Raw genomic sequence first — 22,685 nt, 5'->3', positions numbered from 1 at the left:
TTCCAGACTGCCCTGGCCTCAAGGAGGGGGACAAATAAACAAGCACTTACAGGACTTGGTGGAAACAGAAGAAATGATGACATGAACGGCACAAAATACAAAACCAAAAATGAGGTGCTAGTTATGGGAAATAGACATGCTCAATTTCATCCATTCCTGCAACTTCTGAAGCAGCAGAGGACCCAGGAAATATAGACAGATTTTCAAAGCCAGTCCATCTCCACACACACACACACACACACACACACACACACACACACACACACAGTTAGGAATAAGGTCTGAAAATGATACACTCCACTCTTTTTCTGAGCATGACACACAAATATATCCTTATTTGGAAGTGTATCCTGATCACAAAAGAAAAGAAGGCCAGGGAAAGTGAGGTTCTTATCTTACAATTTGAACAGGCTTCGATGCTGGCAAACTGTTGCCATAAGTATTCCTCTCGTGTTCTATACCAAGGATGGGGGCCACCTCATGCACATGAGGAGGAAAAGCCCGTCACTGTGATGGCTCCAGGAAACAGGCTGCTTTTAATGGTCACTCGCCTTTTCTTCTCTTCTACACGGCAAGAAGATCATCTCTTAGCTTTTTCATTTTTCCACCTGCAAGATGGGAATCATAAATCTTCCTGCCGCGTAAATAGGTTCTTAAGCTGGAATTCCGTCCAGATGTCTTGAACCACGCTTCGAGGTTATTCCCCAATTCTTGGCAACCTTTGGGTATGATAACTGTTTCTGGGGAAACAATCTCAAAGTGTAGTATTTTCAGCTTCCCTGGAAAGAGTGCTAATTAAATAACTAAAGCTTCACATCACAGAAGAAAATGTGCAGGGGAACTGAATTGCCACCGTGGACTGATAAATTTGAAATAAGATGCTGATAGGGTATGAGCTGGAATGAAGTGTAGTAAACCCAGTAGAACCAAGTGCATTTGGTTCTGAAGTTGCCCCGAGCATCTGAGAGGGATGGTCCCTGAAAACTTCTGGGCATGAGGACACCCAGGACGTTTGTTAGGACGTTTGGTTGCAGCTCCTAGTGTGAGCTGTGTGCAGAGAGCAGCAAGGTGGGTCTCCAGCTGCTGCCCACAGCCCGACGTGTACACACAACACTGGAGATTTTCCTCTGAAGAAGAATGAGCTCCCTCTGTCACCCACCCACTCACCCGTGTTGGTGAGCGTTCTCCCCTAGGAGGGTAATTTCCACAAGGTAGGGACTGCTTCTACCTTGTTCACCATTATACCCCAGACCCGGCACTTAGACTCAACAAATAAATGGCTCTTAACATCTATTTACTTAATGAATGAAATTCTTTTGGTCAGAACAGATCATTTCTGACGGAGATGTTTGGGGATGCCTTTTCCTGATCACAGAGACTGACTGTAGCTTCAATCTCTGCAGTTACCCTTTTCCTTCTCAACAGGATCAATATGGTCTTCCAACTGGGAGCCTTGTGTTTGGCATTGTTTCTTCATTCGTGTATTGTTTCACTCTTTATTCATTCCATCCTCAAGACAAAAACTCTCTCTTGTATTTTTAGGCGAGAAGATAAGGCTTAGAGAACTAAATGGCTTGGCCGAGCTCTCAGAGCTGGGAAGTGCACAGTTGGACCTCGAATGCTTGCTTTAGTCTAAGTTTAGTACTGTCTTGTTTTCTAGACTTATGGAAATAGTCAGCCCTAAGCTCCCATCACTGGTAATATGTGAGCGGAAACTTCCTAAGAATCACCCAGCCGTCCAGAATCTCATTAAATATCTGCTTAAAGATGAATTTGTTGTAAGTGAGTTAAATTAATTCAGTTTAGAAAATTCTAACACCTCTTTTTCTTTTTTGTAAAAAAATGGGTATAGTTTTTTTTTTTTTTGAAAGATGGCAAATGCAGGTCTTTTTTTTTTTTAATTTTTATTTATTTATTTATTTATTATTTATGGCTGTGTTGGGTCTTCGTTTCTGTGCGAGGGCTTTCTCTAGTTGCGGCAAGTGGGGGCCACTCTTCATCGCGGTGCGCGGACCTCTCATTATCGCGGCCTCTCTTGTTGCGGAGCACAGGCTCCAGACGCGCAGGCTCAGTAGTTGTGGCTCACGGGCCCAGTCGCTCCACGGCATGTGGGATCTTCCCAGACCAGGGCTCGAACCCGTGTCCTCTGCATTAGCAGGCAGACTCTCAACCACTGCGCCACCAGGGAAGCCCAAAAATGGGTATAGTTGATTTACAATATTGTGTTAGTTTCAGGTGTACAGCAAAGTAATTCAGTTATATATATATATTTTTTTCAGATTATTTTCCATGATAGGTTATTACAAGATACTGAATATTGATTGTTCCCTGTGTTATTACAGTAAATCCTTGTTGCCTATCTATTTTATTTAGTGTATATTTGTTAGTCCCATACTCCTAATTTATCCCCACAACCCTCTGGTTCCCTTTTGGTAACCATAAATTTGTTTCTTAGGTCTGTGAGTCTGGTACCTCTCCATGTAATTTGGAGACATCCTAGAGCTTGAGAGAGAGAAAGAGAATCCTCTAGGTGTACCAGTTAATAGGTCTCTGAGACCATATTTTCTCATATGTAAATTGAAGAAAGTGATGCCGGTTCTGCTAACTCCACGGGCGGGTTCTCTGAATTAAATCTAAAACAATATGCAAAACTCTTCAAAACTGTTACATGACATCTAAATGTCAGGTGTTGTTGGTATAAATGCATGACGTATTGGGGCACACCAAGATCTTTGGCTGGTACGTATTACAAAATGAAAAGAAACTGTCACAAATAGGCATGGAAATGGATCAATATGCCCTCCACGTTTGACCGTGGATATGTGGCCTGTACCTGAAATAGGTATGTTACTGTCATTAAAGAATGCAGTCCCCTGGGGGGGGGGGGCGACACCATGTGGATAAAATACTCACCATGACGCAGCCCTCTTCATTTTACTCGCCACTGCCATCCTGTGAGGGGGGTACTGTACTCGGCCCATTTTTCAGATGTGGAAACTGAAGTGTAGGGGGTTTGTGGGAAAATTGTCCAAATCATAAAGCAAGTGCAGGTGAACATCAAGACCAAGCTTGGTGATTGTTCTAGTCAAAGTCTAGCACAATTTGGACTTTGGGTGAACACGGATGACAAACAACGGCCGTGTGCTTCTAAATTCAAAAGTCACTTGGGGGGCTTCCCTGGTGGCGCAGTGGTTGGGAGTCTGCCTGCCGGTGCGGGCGACGCGGGTTCGAGCCCTGGTCTGGGGGGATCCCACGTGCCGTGGATCAACTGGGCCCGTGAGCCACAATTACTGAGACTGCGCGTCTGGAGCCTGTGCTCCGCAACAAGAGAGGCCGCGATAGTGGGAGGCCCGCGCACCGTGATGAAGAGTGGCCCCCGCTTGTCGCAGCTGGAGAAAGCCCTCGCGCAGAAACGAAGACCCAACACAGCCATAAAATAAAAAACAAATTAATTAATTAATTTAAAAAAAAAATTAAAAAAAAAAAAAAGTCATTTGGGCTGTACTGCTGATCGCCTCTCATATAAATCCTCACAGTTTGGTGGCTTGCTAATATCCATATCCTATTTCAGCTTGGGCTCAATGTATTAACCTCTACACAAGCCTGGGCTATTTGGGGTCATTCTAATGGGGTCCACTGAGGACAGTCTTGAGGCGCCTGTACCTCCCACAAGCAAATGCTAATAGATCTAACGATAGACCCATCTAATAGAGTACCTTTTCCTAGCAGCTCGTTGATTATAAATATTTAGTTTAAGTATTTATATGTGGCCTAAAAAGTATTTGTCCAAATGAAAAGGATGATTTTCAGGAGGAAGGATGGAAATTCTGAGCATCTGTGCTTCGGTGACCTTTGGTGGTCCTTCCTTGCTTATAGTGGGTTCTCAGGTAAAAAATCATGCAAAAAAAAAAAAAAAAAAAAGTACTGAGTTACAGTGTCATTTTTTTCTATTTCTTTTACAGGTTGACGACCAAATGAAGCTGCTTCAGAACTGCTGGAGTGAGCTCTTAATTCTCGACCACATTTACCGACAAGTGGTTCACGGAAAGGAAGGATCCATCTTTCTGGTTACTGGGCAACAGGTGAGTGTAGACACCAAAAAAAAAAAAAGTGTCTTTTCATTAAGCACGTTCAAGATGGCAGGAATTTAACTAGGTCAGGAGCACTTTTGTGCTTTGAAAGGGACATTGGCTGCAAGTAATTTAGAAAAGCTGACTTGGTGTGCTTCGTTCCTGCTTGGATGATTACAGTGAAACTTGTAAAAGCCGGCGTGATCACAAACAGCCTGCCGCTTCCAGGCTTCTGGGATTGAAAGTTGTGCTTTGAAGGGTCAAAACAATTGCTCAGTCAAAATTAATGGTTAGTACCTAGGGTTTTTTCCTCAAGCGTCTGCATGAATCTACCACACTTGTTTGTCTGCCTTTTTAAAAAAAAACCCTAGAAATGGTGGAATCCTCACTATTTTGGAATCATGTTGGTGGAAGAGACCGATTCAAATATCATATATCAATCATCTAAATATTTGGCCTAATGGCAAGCAAGTGAGAAGGGAAGGGAGTGATAGTGTTAGTAAGAACCAGTCATTATTGAAAAGGAAGGTGGAAAGAGGAAATTACGGTGAGGTCCTGCTCCTTTCTGAATAGATATTTGTTCGGTCAACAAATATTTACTGAGCATCCTGCAGGGTCCAGCCATCATGGAGCTTAACACTGTCGCAGGAGAAACTGACAATAATCAATAATCCTAATAATTGTTAGAGGTCAAAGTGCTATTGAATTTTTTTCTAAAAAAGGAACTGTTGTGTAAAGGAGAATCAACGTACATCCGTGGTTGTGTTGCTGAGTGACCCTTGGGTTGCAGTGTTAATAGCACTGGTTGGTTGATCCTTATTGAGAAGGTGACATTTGAGCAAAGGTTTGAAGGAAGAGAGACGCTTGGCCTTCTGGACACCTGTGGGAAGAGAAAGTCTACTTAATGGGCCTAACTCCAACTTTACAGGATTTTGGCCTGTCCCTCCCATCTCTTAGCCTCCGTTTTATAACTGGTGTGTTATTAAAATGGATGCAAGGAATGCAGAGATCTGTTTACTCCATTGGGCTGTTCCAGGCATGTGTTGAACGGTGCTTCAGGACTCGGGGACTCAGGCACTGTGATCTTTTACATCGGCCATAAATGTTTATGTGCTGTGAAACCCCAGCAGCGCATATTTGAGGCTGTCTCCACATCTTTTGCTGAATTATAAATAAATCACATGTTCCCAAGCAAATTAAAGGAAAGCATTCTTTCAGAGTTTTTGCGGATTGGATTAGTCTGATCTCTGCTTTCCGCACTATTCATGAGAAAGGCTTTCTAGAATCAAGCCTCAGTGGGCTTGACTTCCCGATCTTGTGAATTTTTGTTGAGCCTTTTCATCCGGTGGCTCAGGTCTTTGGGAGAAGTGTACCCATTTTCAGAGTTGAATCACGGGTCTGATTCCCAACCCCCTCCCTCCCAAACCCGACTGGGAGCTGCATTAGAAGAACAAGACTCAGCCCACAAATTAATTTGATTTCATCCTTCTGAGTTCCAGAAATCAAATGGGTTTGTGCCATGCTTTCTCAGAGCACTTCCATTCCCGCTCTTTAGAAATGCTCCTTATTTCACGTTTCATTTTGCCTTAAGTGCTGCCCCCAGGTAAAGGTAATTACCATGTAAAAAGTAGAGAAAGTGCATTTCTTTCTCTGATTTTCCAAACCAAGAACAGTCAAGGAGTAGATGGCATTTCTGGTCTTTAGTATCAATTATTGCGACTTTGCGTTTTGCCAGCACAACGGGACTTCTTACTTAACCCTAAAGTTAACTATTTTAATTCTGTCTTTTCGTCTGGCTTCTATAAGTGTACATTAAATAACCTTGTTAAGCCAAAAGGAAATAATGATTATCAGTAACGTTAAGCACTGCCAAATCAATTCCAAATATTTAGCATCTTATCACTATGACAAAAATTCGTTTGTATCCAGTATTTTAAAAATACACGCACACAAAACATACGGCTGTATGTGTATATATAAAACAACAGTAGAGGATTTTGATGTGGCACCACTTTCCGTATTTGCATATTGTAGCTAATTAACAGCCGCTGTAACATTTTCCTAAGGGAAAGGACTACTGGCACCTCATTCATTACCTTCTATTATTGCGTATTGTATTAAAAAGACAGGCATCTTACAACGTACAAGTCATCAAAAATTTCAGCTATTAGAACTAAAAGCAATTTAGCTACAACTGTTGCTACCTTCATGGTGAGTGAGATTTATCCAAAGGGGATATCCGCTTATAGTATTTCTTCAATATCTCTGTTGAATTTAATGGCACACAGAGTCCATGTAAGAGAGCGATAAATTAATTTTACTAAGTACATAAAAGACAAGGCCAGCTGCTCCTGAAATGAGGGCAAACTCCGCATTCAACAATGAAAATATAATTATGTTTGTAATAAAATGTCAGGAAGTTGCCGACCTGGGCTCTGTTTCAGGAATAAATCACAGCCCCTCCTTCAGAGCCATGCAATTTGATAAATTATCCTTGAAAGAAATGTTATCTGAGCCCCCATTTCATAAGCATGTTTGGGCTTTCAAATTAGCATGTAAATAAATGTATAGCGATAAAGTTGTTGGTGTGACAATTGATTTCCTGAAGTCCTTCTAAGTACAGAATCCTGTGAAACCATTTCAGTCCCTTTCCATTAGAGCATGTTATTTTCCAAGTATGAAGTTCTAATAGTTGAACTTATTTCATACCTGTTCAAGTTACACACATAGCAAATTTTTATCCATATTTTTAAAAAAATTAATTATTTAGAGTCCTTTCAGTTACAATGTACTACATTTGCAACTGTGAAGTTCTAGTATTTGAACTTACTGCCTACCTGTTAGAACCACAGACATAGCAAAATTGAATTAACCCCATCTTAATAATGAAAAATCAATTAATACCAACATAATTCTGGCTTATTTTAGTAGTACACCTTCCTGGTTTAGGGATCCACTAGTGATTTTTATTAAAATGTGTTCTGTACCTGGACTTCCCTGGCGGTCCAGTGGTTAGGACTCCACGCTTCCACTGCAGGGGGCGCAGGTTCGATCCCTGGTCAGGGAACTGAGATCCCGCATGCCACACGCTGCAGTCAAATAAAAAAAAAAAAGTGTTATGTACATTCTGAGCTACACCAACGATGCTTTCAGCAATTGATTCCAAGCTTAAGTTGGCGGTGTTGTCCCAACTACTCTCATTTCTTGATAACAGTGGAAGTGGGTGGCACCTTAGTATTATCCAGCTGAAGTGCCTCACTGAGAGATGGGGGCACGAAAGATGGAGCTTCTTGTGACTACCCAAGGCTCTTGCTTCATCAGTGGCTGCACTGGCCCACACCCTCTCCTGTCTTGTCCCAGGTTTCCTCTACCTCTGGCCCTGGCTGCCATTCCCAATTCTACCCCAGTTGTCCCTATAGGATTTATATTACTATTATGTGGAGTAGTTAGACCATGTACAGTTTCTAAGGGACTCAGAGCTCAGCCGCTCCTGTTAAGTAAGAAGAACATCCTTGGAGTAGAAAGTTCTCCTGTAAGAGGACTGGTACAGTGATGGTTGGGACATCCCTGGGTGTGCCAGGCAGGTGACCCTCACGTGGTCCGTGACATCCATCCACTTGTCCTCTCTGCTTCCGGCTCAGGGTTCAGGCTGCCTGTGTGCTGGCCCTTCCTCTCACACAATCTGCAACAGAAACCACAGGCGTGCTTAGGACAGTTGATGTTTGAACTTAGTGGGGAGATGTGGGCACCTGGACCAGGCAAGTGGGACAATGCAGTGGTGATGCGGGGGCCTCCCCAGGACACGTACAGACTGGGGCTTTTTCACGCGCAGTTGACCCTCTATAAACTGATTGACACCTTTGGGGGGGCCGTCTTTCCACTGACTCATAATTTTTCTCACTCTCAAAAAAAGGTTTCTGTACACCCAGTATTCTCAAGTTAAAGCTGAAAATTCAACTCATCATATTTACACAATAAAAAAAAAAAAATCCATCCTGCCTTGTTTTTAATTGCAAATTCTCCTCAAGGGACTCATTCTCCTGCTTAGAAGGCAGCCCTGTGCCTTCTCCTAGAGAAGCAAGTGCAGTCAATTATGGTAATGAAATGTCAATAAATATAAAAATTTAATACAGTCTGCTCCGGGTGAGTGGCAGATGAGGGCTTGCCTCCCAGACAAATTTGCTGCTGCTGCAAATATTAAATGCACCTAAAAGAGTATCTGGTTGCCTGAGAGCTTGCCAGTAAAAAAAAAAAAAAAAAGGATGGGAGCGTCAAGTACCAACTGGGCTTTCCCATTATGCTGTAATTGCAGCCGCAAAGCCAGTTCTGCCATTGATAACCACCCCTACATCGTAACTTATTATTATAAATTGAACTTTTGGTGTCCCCGTGAATAATCTGAGATGGATGCATTGCAGCACCTTTTTTTTTTTTTTTTCAATGAAGAAGGAAATAAACCTTTTTTGTTTTCTGAATCAAGAAATTATTCTTCTCATAAATAAGATCACTGCTGTCATTAGAGAGAAATGTATTGACAATCATAGGAAAGTAGCTAGTCTTTGTAGCTTTTGAGGAAGCAGCAAACCAAAGAATAATCTAAATGTGATTCTTTCATCATCCATAAGCATGCAATCTTGAGCAATGATTACTTTAAAATGAAGTCTCTTAATAAAATTTAGAAACATATCTCTGCCTTCACTTGCCTCATTAATTAACTTCATGTGCATATAGAATGCCACCCTGGATTCACTTTTTATGGACAGTATATTTTTCTTTAAACTTATTCATGAGCTAACAATTTTCATCTTAGGTGATAATCTCACTTCACAGTAGGAAAAAAGATAAAGGTATCTACATGTACAATTGAGGCAGTCAAGACCTGCTTCCTACAAGGCTTATCAAAATGATAAGATTGGTTAGGATGATTATGATACAGTTTATAATAATAGAATGTGTCTCAAACTGTTTTCATGGGGAAAGTCCCCTGTGTTATGAATGTATACTGCAACCTGATTTTTTACCCACAGTGCTTAAAAGTCTCAAGGGAAATATATATGTATACATATTTTTAATATATGTGTATATACATATATAAATTTTAACGTAAATAGTAAATAAATATAGAATTTCCGGTTCTGAAAACCCCCTAAACTGATCCTGTGTTGCAGGTGGACTATACCATCATAGCCTCACAAGCAGGGGCCACACTCAACAACCTCATGAGTCACGCACAGGAGCTGGTGGCAAAGCTTCGTTCTCTACAGTTTGACCAACGAGAGTTCGTGTGTCTGAAATTCTTGGTGCTCTTTAGTTTAGGTAAGGAATCCTTTTCTCATAAAAATGACTAAATGATACTGACCTTTAAGTGTCTTGAGGTCCATCCATGTTTTTGGTCTTCCAGGATAATAATGACCTTCTTTTCTAATCGTGAAATCTTCCAGCTCGATTATGTTTTCCTGTGTGTGTTCCTGGCTGAGTCATAGCCCTGTTGTGGGTGGTTTGGCGTATGGGGAAGGAGTTATGACTGGAGTCCTGAGTGTTCTTCCCTGATGGCTGTAATGAGTGGGTGACGCTGATAGACAGCCGTGACACAGGGTTAGGAAAGACGCGTGGTGTCACGTTTTGGCCACCTTTCTGCTGTTGGTCGTTTCTCTGCACCTTTTGTTTCAGCTTGCAAGCTACTGCTGTTTTTGTTCTTGTAAAATATGGATGGTAATTAAAAACCTGTTTCCTAAATCTCTATCAGGATTAACTAGAGAATGTTTATAACCAGATGCACCACTATGCAAGCATAAAAGATGACGGTTGTCAAGGGGAAAGGATGCTTCTTTAGGAAAGCTTTGGAGAAGAAAGATAACTAAGCAAGACAGATTAGCTAAATCAAGGCTCCCAGTGAGTCAGTTGAGAAAAATCACCACTGCTTGGAATAAAAAAAGGATTAAGGAGATGGATTTTTATTGACTTCAAAGGAACAGATTTTTCTGCCTGTCCCGTACTTGATTTCAGTATTTTGTTGGCTTAATAAAGCCAACTTAAATAAACTTTTTGCCAAGTCCATTTATTACTTATTGGCAGACAGCTGAGGGAGGCAACTTCCCTTGAATGAAAAAAATGCAGAAATCAGATTTACCAACATATGTTTTTTCTTTAGTCTTCAGTTATAAGATAGTTGTGAATTCATATCCTTAGAAATAAAACAATAAAACATACTGCAAAGTAAAACAGATGTGTCTACACTCCAAATTTGGTACTTTCATTTTAAAATGCTTCTTGACAGCACTGCACAACTGTTGCTAATAAAGGGATAGTTTGAAGTAATAGAACCAGAGTTAATTTTTCACATGTAGTCAACATTTAAAAGAAAAGGAACATTTTCATATTTTGGAAAATGTGATAAATATAGCAAAAAGAAATGTTACTGAAAATTTAAAAAGACAACAGAATTTCATAGATGTAGTGTTCAAAGGTTTACCATGCCAGCACTGGGTCCTGTATGGTTTCTGTATTAACCACAAGAAATAGGAAAGTTCTATTTAACTAAGTCTACGTGTTTTAGTCAAGAACAGTTTTTTTTTAAATCAAGAGGAAGATAGCATAGGCCTGCTTGCTGTCATCTCACAAATTATTCTGGTTTATGGCAAGATCTTCATCTTTTCAACTCGTACGTTTGATCAGTAATTAAATGAAAAATGTGGTAATGTGTGTGTAAGAAATCTTATAGCATCTTGGTGATAAAATATTTAAAGAGATTCATCTCACTTCAGTGGTATTTTAAATTAGTTGAAGAACTGCATGACATTGGAAGATGTAGAGATTAACCATCAGCCATGTTTAGTTTTCACCCCTTTTATCGTTCCTTCATCATTTTTCCGAATTATTATATCTCTGCCAAACATTATGGATGGGTGGTCAGGGTGGGGTTCGGGTGTTCCCGAAGTGCTGTCAGCACTTGAACCTCACAGATCATCTTCCTGAACAGTTAGTTGGGTCGTGTGTTTACCAGACCCTCAACCACACAGAACTCTCTGGTTTAATAAGGGTGTTAACTGTTTCAGGGTCCTGGGCACCAGGGAATACCTAGTTGAATGTCCCTTAAAACTATGTCTGTTTGTTGTTTAAGGAGGAAAGGACAGCGTGGCTTTCCGATCGATCAGAGGTAAATCAAGTTTGGCCAAGAGTTTATTTTTAAAGAAGCAAGAATAAAGTAACTGGCAGTAAAGTTCAGGTAGTTTCCAATTTGTGAATGGAAAGCTTTTCTCCCCCCATAGAAACGATGAATAATCAATCTTTGGGGGACAACTTCATTGAGGGATGTGGATAATTAACCTTTGGGTACCCAGGCCAGCCTCCAAAAGCCTGTTTTACCTGTGATGGGAGTGAAATCATACCAGGGCCTCCCTCGAAAGCCGAGCCTGTGCCCCCGAGTCTGAAACCTGCTGTGTTCTGATCCCAGCCCAGCCTTGAGCCTCTGGGATCCTGGAGGAACACGAGGCTTCTGTGGACTGATCCAAGGCCAGGGGCCGTGTAGAGAGAGACCGTGTGCTCTTGGTGAAAGATGAAGCAGGGTTTCCTGATGGACGTGGTGAGAGAGTAGGTGTGAGCCCACGCAGGTACAGTCTCCTAAGCCTCATGGATGCCTGGGGCAAAAGCACGGAGGCTAGAGGGCAAGATGGATTCAAGGTCCGGACTCTTGGGAGACCAGTGTGGCTTGAGGGAAGCAGCGGACGTGCTGGAGAGGCAGGTGAGAGACATTCCGCAGTTACTGAGCACTTCCTGTGAGCAGCCATCGGGATATAGCTGCGACCAAAACTGGGTACCACGGATTCTTCATCCTGCAAACAATCTAGACGGACGGCAGGATTCTTTAAAGGGGGATGAGGTGCGTCACTGAAGTTGATTTGCCTTCCTGGTAGTCGTGTGAAAAAGGGACTAGAAACTGTGTTCCGAGTGGCTTTAACGCCCTTGGAGACAGGAGTGAGATGGGGTGTGGACATGTTACAGGGTGCAGACCATGGGATGCGATGGGGTTCGGAGGAAACACCTGGGATGCGTCTCAGGTCCTGGGTGCTTCAACCAGAATAGGAAACTCTATAGGAACGGCGGCTGATTAGTTGAGGTCCAACCACCTTCCTTCCAAAAGTCATCCTTCACTGAAGCTGGGTCCTGATTTCATGAAAAGCTAATGACAGGACTAAAGTAAAAAGTACAGTTGACCAAAATTCTTCCACTCTGCTGCCTGATGTTTTTCCTCCTCAAATAGTATCCGTGAGCAGACATCAGTTGGGTAAGCTGGTTGAAAAAAAAGGAATAAAAGTAAAAAATGCCATCTCCCAGGATATTTCTCTGTGTGTGATGTAACAGACTCTGGAGGCGCAGTCTTTGCTGGTTGGAATGTTTTCTTAAAATCCTATTACTCCCCCCTCCCCCTGACCCTTTTTCTCACCTAACTGTGAGATAATTTGCATCCATGGAGATAATTCTAAGTTGGCCAGTTAATACTGACGACCCAAGAGAGGCCAAAATAAAATTTTTGTCTATTTATTGGTTTGTACTCCCACCTTTTAAAGAGGAGTCAAAGTGACTGATGAAATTTGCTGTCACCCACCAGGGCAGAAATAAATCTCATAGAGGAAGAGGTGTGTGGGATCATGATTCCCAAATACCATCATTATCGCATGCATTCCAGAGACCAGTAGAATTCCCATTAACTGTATCTCCTGAAAACAAACGCAGAGCTGAGAAGCAATCACCTGGTCTTTAACTGCAGCTTCCTGAATAATGTCATTACATGGTCGAGCCCATCAGGAATACACATGTGGCCTAAGTGCTCAGAGCAGCAAGTGACCAGAATGTGCCAGCTAAGAGGTTACTCTGGCTTGGGATTTTCTCAGCCTTGAGGCTCCGTGGCTAGACGCTGCTGGACTCTTGTTCGATCCCAGGTGGCAGGAGAAAGTAGAGGCATGTTGCATCCTGTTTCCCCTGATGAGTGCCCTTGACTGGTTGTGAGTTATTCTCTTCTCTGGTCAGCCAATATTTCTGAAGGCATTTTTTCATACTCAGCTGAGTTAAAGAGATTGTTTATTCTCTTTGAGAGGATTTCCCCAGCGTAAAAAGCAGATTGGGGTTAGAAATTGTCCTTTATGTTTCTCTACATCCCAGATTTCTAGCACATTGCTCAGTACACCGGAGGGACTTAGGAAATGTTGCTGATAAAATAGATGCATCAATAGACTTACACTTAGTTTTTTTTTAAGCAGATAGTTTACTTAATGTTTATTTTATATTGGAATATAGTTAGTTGATTTACAGTGTTGTGTTAGTTTCAAGTGTATAGCAGTGTGATTCAGTTAGACTTACTCAGTTTTAAACTCAAGGCAAAACCTTTACCAAAGTAGCTTGTGATCTGTAATAGGAAGTGGTTAAGCTGCAAAGTCCTATCCAAGTGCAGGTTAGTTTCGGAGACTAGTTTTTCCAAAGAACTCTCTAACAGCTGTTTTCTTTTTTTTTTTTTATTGAAGTATAGTTGGTTGACAGTGTTTCAGGTATACAGCAAAGTGATTCAGTTTTATGTGTGTGTGTGTATGTATTCTTTTTTAGATTTTTGTCCATTATAGGTTATTACAAGATATTGAGTATAGTTCTCTGTGCTATACAGTAGGTCCTTCTTGGTTACCTATTTTATATATAGTAGTGCATATATGTTAATCCCAAACTCCTAATTTATCCCTCCCCACCCTTTTCTCCTTTGGTAACCATAAGTTTGTTTTCTCTGTCCGTGAGTCTACTTCTGTTTTTTAAGTAAGTTCATTTGTATCATTTTTTTTTAGATTCTACATATAAGTGATATCATATGATATTTGTCTTTCTCTGTCTGACTTACTTCACTTAGTAGGATAATCTCTAGGTCCATCCATGTTGCAAAATTACATTATTTCTATTACCAGTTTGCATTCTGCTCCTGGCCTACTCTCTGACACATAGTAGGTTTTTAAGAAATATTTATTGCATTCATAAGTGAAAGAAAGCCTTTCCTTCCAACTTCTAGGTTAAAAAAAAAAAAGTAATGGGAACTGGAAAAACTAGTTTAAAAAAAATGCACAAAATTTGAAGAAAGGGAGACTAGAAAATATATCCTATAATACGTATTAGATAATTCGACATCTTTTAATTTTAGAAAATAAGGATATGTCTTCACATTGTGAAGGGAATTCTTATAAGGAAAGTAGAGACTAAACAGAATCTTCTCCTTTGGGAATAAAATAATTAATGGAATTAAGGACCAATGATCAGTATTTAGATTCTGTTGGAATTGTGACACTAAGCAGGTCAGATATCAAAGTGAGCTACAGAAGGAGGGAGCAGGAAGGCTTCTCTTCTGTAGTGTTAATAATAAAATACTTCAAGAGGGTAAATCATTTACTATCTCCCTTCCATTTTGCATTTGAAATTTAAAAAATTAGGTGATTTACCCCCAACATTTTAGGCTCAGAGCCAGGTCTGGAACTAACGACCCCAAATTCCAGTCCATGTTTTCTCTGCTACAGTACACTGTTCTCTTCAGGGACATATGAGCTCATCAATCAATATTTTTAAAATGCTCCCTACATCCTAAGGCACCATCTATACAGACAGAATGATGTAGGGAATTGGGACCATCATCTGAGGACTATGGACCGAAAAGAAAACCAGCCTCTCCTGGGTAAAAGCAGGGAACTGCTTTACATGAATCTCCAGTTTTTACTGAATATACTAAATAATTGTGAAGCTTTTTACTTCCCTTGGTTTCTAAATGTGAGTTGTTTGCATGTGTGTGTCTGTATGTCTGTGTGAACTCTGGGTTCAGGATTTCATCAAGCTTGTTGAAAGCATTGGCCTTAAAGCCTTGGTACCTCCCTCTCGGAGAATCCCTCCTTGTGGTTTTGTTGTTGCCTCTTAGGTTTGTCATTTTCTTTGGACCATTCACTATGCATTAGGAAAGCTGCATGATCATAAGCTTTCATTACTTGTATGTCTACTTTCTATCTATTTGAACTCTGATGTTCAAAGGAGAAAATAAGCCAAAGTAACTTGACGGTCATTCTCCGCTTCCCCTTTGGTGGGCTTTGGCATTAGAAACCCTAAAATAGAAAAAGTGGAGCCATAGGTGTCTGGGAGGTTCAGGGCATGAAGCTCCTTGGTGGGGAGGGGAAGAATTAGTAAGTTCTATCTTCAGGTACAACTTTCTGCTTTGCTAAAGGGTCCACCCTGACTCTTGCAATATGCTGTTGACATTGTTAATAGTAAATAAAAGTGCACCGTGTTTTCTACCTGGAGAATATGGATGGTGAGTTCATAGTCTTTGGGGTTAAGGAAATGTATTTTCAGTCATTGGTTTTCCAAAGGGCTTAGTTTTTGATAGGATAGATATTTTTTTCTGGTTTGAATTTTGTCCAGTAATTCTTCGGCTTGGGGCTTTACATAAAGATCTATCTTTGTTTTCTTTTCCTACATATGTCCTTTCTCCTCCTGGCTTTCAAGGTCAGAACGTGGCCAAGACGCCCTGTAATAGCTCCCCGCAGAGAAGAAGGCAAAGCAAAATGCCAGTAGGGAGGTGACCCACGTGTAGTCAGGGCCTCTGTGCAGAGCTTGGAACTTCTGTCACAGAAGGGAACTCCCATCGCTGTCAGGACCAGATTATTTATATCTGCAGATTTCAGTTGAAACATGAACGCTTTATAACGGGCCAGGAATTGCAGAGCAGCTATTGCCCTCACATCTCATTAACCAGAGGCCACAGGACTTGCAGGAATAGCAGACATTCCGTCCTTAAGTACGCACACAAAAGGCTCCCGTGTTACCGGCCTGGAGACCACAGCAGTTCAATCCTGGCCCCCTTAAGGGAGGACTCGTTTCTTTTGCTGCTGGATGACAAAGACCACCTTGAAGCTACCAGCACAGATGGCACGTGCTCTCCTATAGTAAGAGAAGACTTCACCGTGCACACCCGCTTCCTCCCGTCCGCCCGGGTGTTTGCAGCCCTGAGGAGGATGGCAGAGGAGGGCATACGTAACCTCTCTCGGCTAAACTGCATTCCGTTTGCCAGTCCCAGTCAGGAGGTCAGCGCTGCATCAGTGTAAGTCCCCGCCTCCCAAGGGGAGCAAGCAGTTTTTGCAGCCTCCCCTGATGATTGGCGAGTTGTGGGGTGGTCAGGTTGTTCTGCCCCGGCTGTGCCCGGACACCCCGCCCTCCCCCAGCTGGGCATCCCTGGCGGGGGGCGCACATGTGGACACAGCAGAGGCCCCGTGCTCCGTCCCCGCCCCCCGCCCCGCCCCGGCACTTCTAGACTAGCCTGGAAATAGCGACGAGCGCCTTTGGAGAAGGGAATGCCAGGGGTTACAGAAAAGGCTACTGTTTTTGCCCACCTCTGCAGCAGAGGTCCAGCAACTTGTTGGGTCTGAGGGGTTTTTTTGCCATAGAACTGTGTGCCCCTATTGAGTTGGAAGGGGCAGTGGGGGGAAGAAGACACAAATCTAAGAAAACAGGAACAAAGGGAAACTCGAATGCTCCTTTGCTTTTTTGCAACATTAAATCCAGTTCATGAAAGAGGTTTCCAAATCCAACAGACAGATTTGATCACAGTGATTAAACACTGTTTGCAGTGCCTAGAGCAAAATGAACTGATCACTTAGTCAATCAGACAACGACGCACCAAGTGTATGGACCGCTGTGGAGCAAACCCACGGCCGAGCCAGGACGCGTTTGAGGGCCCATTCCCATCCTCAGCTCACAGAAGCACTGGAAGAGCTTCTGAGGCTGGAAAGCTAGCAAACATTTGCATTTGTGCATCACCATGTATATCTGAATACTGTATTAATTCAATTCTGAAACAAGCACAACTGTCCGCATGTCATAAAACGCTGCTTACAAAGTATCTGCATAAAAGATGAAACAGCAAAAACCAATCTTCCCATGATGTGGTAATTGTCCTTCCTGAGGCTGGTCACAATATTTGCTTTATTGTAGCCTTTCAATATACTTCACGGAGCAAACCCTCACACGTGCGCATGCCTGTGCACACGCGTGCGCACACACACACACACGCCATCACCAACTGGCCTGCAAAGTCTAGTGATGTATACATTCCCCTCACATCTTCACCCAAGTGCATTGGTTAAATTGTTCCTCAGGAAACAGATAAGCAAAAGAGAGCTCCCTGGGTTCTTCTTACAATTAGCATTCAATCTCAGTTTTTCCCTTTCCGTATATGATACTCTAATTTAGAAAAACACTCACTAGACACTTGTCAAATAACCACACTGATCTCCATATCAATGCCTGGCTGATATATATGTAGCAGAGGGTAATGCTGGCAAATAAGCATTTCCTAAAATTTATGTAATCATTTGAAATTCAGAAAGGATCGATTAGCATTCAAGGGATACCGTCGTTCAATATTTACACCATAGAGATTTCACAGAAGCAAATAATGGCACATAAAGTTAATGCTTGTCTTAATTAAATGCAGTGTAATAGGTGTGTGGATTTTTTTTTTTTCTTTCAGTGAGCAAAGCAGTTTAGCAATGACCAGATATAATTCATTTTGGAGTTCTAAGTTTGAACTGAATCAATACGAATTTACAGCCATGGAAGAAGTGATTATCATTTGTTATCTGCTGGCACAAGAATATAATTGCCCAAGTAGCATTTATTTAAGCATATTTCTGAATAGCTTATGCCTAAAGATATTTATCATTTTTCAGTTGTTCATACTAATATCGTCATTTTGCTAACTACTGCTATTTAGTGAGATGATTTTTCAGAGTTGTATTGGCCTAGCAAACTGGGAATAACATACGAGGAAAGGGGATGAGAATGCTGAATGTACTAGCTGATGTTTTTCCTGCTTTAGTCCTGCCAGCTGCTCTGTTAAAATCCCAGAATAAAGTGGCTGTCTTAGGGACTTCCCTCATGGTCCAGTGGTTACGACTCTGCCCTTCCAATGCAGGGGGCGCGGGTTTAATCCCTGGTCAGGGAACTAAGATCCCACATGCCACACGGCCAAAAGAAAAAATTAAAAAATAAAGCGGCTGTCCTAGTCTTGACTCAGAAGAGGTTAGTTGGTTAATGTGGTGGTCAGTTCATGTCCTGCACACGAGTTAACTCCGAACCCCCCAGGCCTCAGGGTCATTCTAGAATGGAGCCAATCCGTGACTCACAGCCGAGTCATTCGTATGCCTTCTTTCTAGTTGACTGATAAAATCCAGTCTTGAGTTCTGGGTAATATTTGGTTAAGACAGACCAATTCAAGCCGGAACCAAGAGCAGATATAAAAGATAAATGCCTTTCATTGCTTTGAAGCATTAAATGACAAAACATACTAAGCGCCTACTATGTGCAAAACCGTTGCACTGGGTGGTATCTGAGCTGGCAACATAGTCTTTCCAAAGAGAAGGAAGCCCCCCATATGATACAGAACTTCACTTTGGACCCTGGGGACACCCTTCCAGAAAAGGCACACTCAGGGCTGCACTGCCTGATGCTCCGGTTGTCATGGCTACCCGGCCCCCTCCTTCCTTCCCTCCTTCCTTCCCTCCTTCCTTCCCTCCTTCCTTCCCTCCTTCCTTCCCTCCTTCCTTCCTTCCTTCCCTCCTTCCCTCCTTCCTTCCCTCCTTCCTTCCCTGCTTCCCTCCTTGCTTCCTTCCTTCTCTCCTTCCTTCCTTCCTTCCCTCCTTCCCTCCTTCCCTCCTTCCCTCCTTCCTTCCCTCCTTCCCTCCCATCTTCCTTCCTTCCCTCCTTCCTTCCTTCCTTTCCTCCTTCCCTCCTTCCTTCTCATCTTCCTTCCTTCCCTCCTTCCCTCCCTCCTTCCTTTCCTCCTTCCTTTCCTCCTTCCCTCCCTCCTTCCTTCCCTCCTTCCCTCCTTCCTTCCCTCCTTCCTTCCTTCCCTCCTTCCTTCCTTCCCTCCTTCCTTCTTTCCTTCCCTCCCTCCTTCCCTCCTTCCTTTCCTCCTTCCTTCCCTCCGTCCTTCCTTCCCTCCTTCCCTCCTTCCCCTCCTTCCTTCCCTCCTTCCTTCCTTCCTTCCTTTTTCTCCCTCCCCCTGAACCAGTGCATATGCCACACACATGCCCGTCTCACCAGTCCTATCTTGTCAATGAAAAGGCCTTTCTCAACCCTCCCATGGCACAAATCTGACCTCCATCAGAGGCAGGAGGAATTGGGAAGCTGGCTGGGGGGTCCCCTCTAGGACTGCTCCCACACACCCCACACCCTGAGCTACCTGGATTTTTCACAGAAACTTTGGCCCGAGCCCTGAAAAGAACCTGCACTGTGGCCAAGTCCAACCACTTCTCCCTCCTGGATGAGGAAATTGAGCTGAACAGAGGTCAAGTGACTCGTGCATAGTCCCACAGGGTCAAGGTCTGAACTGAACATTTTGGACTCCACACACAGGAAAAGAGCACAGACGTGGATTTCAATACTGACAATTACCGCTGTTGCGTTATTTCAAAATTAGATCAAGATATTTCTTGGCCAAATTTCTTAACTGAATCTAAAAATGTCATCATTGTGATGCATACAAGTAATTTCCCAGGAAAGCAAGGAATGCTCGTTGCCTTTTATTACATTCTGGAGGGCCCTGCAGCGCGTGCCAGGTCCTGGGTGTCCCGGCTTTGGAAGAAGGCACCGGGCACATTCATCACACTTTGATTCCCCCAGCTTTGCCCCGGGGTCGGGGGCAGTGGGGGGGTCGGGGGGGCCATCCATAAAGGCAGTAGTGTGACCAGAGTGGCAACACTGACCTCCAATTGGACAGTTCTGCCTAGTCCCTAGAGGGGAATGACCACATTCAAGGTGTGTATAATTTTGTCCTGTCTTAGTAATACATAAGCATTGATAGCACACCTGAAATAACCCTTTCTCTCCACTCTTTGTCCTAAGAGAAAATAATGATTATATTAGTATTACTATCATCTCTGCAGGATTGTTTTTTAAGGTACAGATTTTTTTTTCTCATTTAAAATTTTTTTTTAAATTGTGGTAAAATATACGTAACATGAAACCTACCATTTTAACCATTTTTGAGTGCTCGGTTCAGCGGCATTAAGTACCTTCAGGTTGTTTTGTAACCATCACCACCATCCATCTCTAGAATATCTTTCATTTCCTAAATTGAAACTCTGTTCCCATTAAACCAAGGGTCCCCAACCCCCGGGCTGAGGACCGGTACCTGTTAGGAACCGGGCCGCACGGCAGGAGGTGAGCGGCCGGCGAGCGAGTGAAGCCGCTCCCCATCGCTCACATTACCGCCTGAACCACCAACTACCCACCCCGCCCCATCCGTGGAAAAATTGTCTTCCACGAAACCCGTCCCTGGTGCCAAAAAGGATGGGGACCGCCGCATTAAACAACTCCCCCGCCCCCTTCCCTCCAATGCTTGCTACTACCGTGTAGAACTTTTTTATTTAGAAAGTACTCTTTACATATAACATAACAAGTTAGAGTCATTTTAGAACGTGGCTAGGTTCAGAGACTGTGGCTGTCGTGCCCAAGGCCACACAGCTCGGAGTCTGAGAGCCTATGACCCCAGCCAGGTTTTCTAATTCCAGACCTGTTGTTACCCGTCTACACCCACTGGAAAGGAAGTCTTAGGATTTGGGTCCTGACGTTGGAAGAGGGGAAGGGGGAGGTGGTCATAACCAGCTTATTACTACCAAGGTGGGAAAGGCTGCAGGCTTGAATCTAGATGTCTAGGCACCTTAGCTCTCCTGTTTCCCCATCGGTAAAGGTAAAATCGAAATAGTAACGTTCTCCCTAAAAGCACTATTGTGAGGGTTAAATGCAGTCATTATTATGAACTTAGCACAGCACCTGGCCCATGGTACCAATAATTATTATCCAAAGCCTCTCTATTTACATTCAGCAAAAGTCATATAAGTGAAGGCCCCTTATTGGGAAATTCCTCTTCCCCGAATACAATCTCTGGTGTACAGATTATATGAAAACGATCTTCCCTGTGACAGCGGAAACTACTCTGTTAATTCAACACCAAGACATAGTTTGAAATCTTGGATCTACTAACCCAAGGCGCCATTATCACCTTTGATATTTTGAAATCTGTCAGAGGAAGCAAGCTGAAGCCACTTCCTTTTAGTTCATCTACCATACATCCCACAATCAGACCAAAGTCACACAATAAACAACCGGTCCCCTTTCTAGGCTGCTGGGGCCCCAGTGATGACATTGTAGCAACGTGGAATTGCTGGGTTGACACCTGCTCCCTGGAGAATGTTTTCCCCGGGAAATTCTTCAATGTTTCCCTCCCATTTTCTCGAATTATCAATGTTCTGTAGTTAACTTTACCTAAAAAGGTTGTAAATTCTTCTTTCAAACTTACTAATACTTCATCTCTAATTCTAATGGCTAAATAGAAATTACAGCTTCCAATATACAAAACGGAAGATTTAACTTTGAGAAAGAAAGCTATTTCTTTTGGAATGAAAATCCTGGGTAACTTATTCCTTCCAAGGGAAGTGTTGAAATTTGAGAACTAAAACCTTTCAGAGAAATTAACTTTGTTCTTTAATGACCGTATTTTAAAATAATAGGATGCTTTATTAATAACAATTACTAATAGTGATTCTAATATTATCAGATCCACCTCACCCCCCCCACCCGAGTATTGCTGGCTTCAAACTCAAGAAACTCAGTGGAGTAGGAAAAACGAAAACATGAACTTGTACATGTTTTAAAATATTTTTGGTTCAGAGTCCTGGGTTCTCCCACCTGGAAGCAGGGTGGGTTGGGGCAGGGGTGGGGGGAGCCCCGGCTGATGAGCTGTGAGCATCCCTCGCGATGTGAGTCTCCCTGGAACTTCTGCTCCCTCGACTGTAAAACCACGGACACCACGGTGTGTCGGGTATTTGTGTGCGGGTCACCCTTCACATCTCAGGTCAAAACCACCTTCTCTGACAAGTCTTCTTTCTCTCACTTCACAGACAGATCCACACTTCTTCCTCTGAATTCCTGTTGCTTCTTTCACAGATCTCCACCTACCACAGTATTTTGTCATTGTGTTGTCTGCCCTGCATAGAACGCCAGGCCTCTTTCCCTTCTGCATTCCTAGCACTTAGCACCATGCCTGGAAAATATAGTTCCTGTTAGAAAAAATTACTCACTTAGCGAGTGTGCTCAGTGATTAAGTGTGTAAACCGTAAGGCACCATACCAATGCTTGTCATTTAGGATAGTGACGACCCAGTCTAAATAGACCAGTCGGGAATCTGGAGGATATCTGATCCTTCCACATCTTTCTTGCGACAACAAGGGGTGGAGTACCCGCCCTACCTTCTTCGTGGCTGGCAAGCCCTCTCCCCAACATCCCGCTCAAGGCTGCCACGTGGGGTTTCACCCAGGGCTGCTTTCTACTGACCAGTTTTAGGAATGGGACGGCAAGTTTTCTCAATGCAAAGTCAGAAGCACTGCTGAAATTTCAGGGCACTTCGGGTTCATGCTGACTTGCTGATTCTATGCAGATTTTTCTTTTTAATGTGAAGAAGCATCTGGTGTCCAAATTCCTATCCTCCAAATCTTTAAGGTAAACAGAATCTTATAATTTATCAGATATTCTGAGCCTGGACCA

General features: G+C 42.8%; 1 protein-coding gene across 6 annotated transcripts in view; it reads left to right on the top strand.

Moving 5' to 3' along the window:
* NR5A2 (nuclear receptor subfamily 5 group A member 2) overlaps positions 1 to 22,685 on the top strand; it is a 139,243-nt gene that overhangs the window by 80,445 nt on the left and 36,113 nt on the right. For 5 of the 6 annotated variants that reach the window (XM_082425686.1, XM_082425687.1, XM_082425688.1 and 2 more), the window contains exons 5-6: positions 3,963 to 4,082; positions 9,239 to 9,386. In XM_082425686.1, the coding sequence (XP_082281812.1) occupies positions 3,963 to 4,082; positions 9,239 to 9,386 (268 nt within the window). Of the gene's footprint in view, positions 1 to 3,962; positions 4,083 to 9,238; positions 9,387 to 11,190; positions 11,441 to 22,685 lie in introns of those variants that run through there. The other variant, XM_082425690.1, reaches the window with a different exon arrangement.

This window comes from Balaenoptera physalus, assembly GCF_965194825.1.
Source record: "Balaenoptera physalus genome assembly, chromosome: 1".
Classification (NCBI taxonomy): domain Eukaryota; kingdom Metazoa; phylum Chordata; class Mammalia; order Artiodactyla; family Balaenopteridae; genus Balaenoptera; species Balaenoptera physalus.
This window is presented reverse-complemented; position numbering and strand designations above follow the sequence as displayed.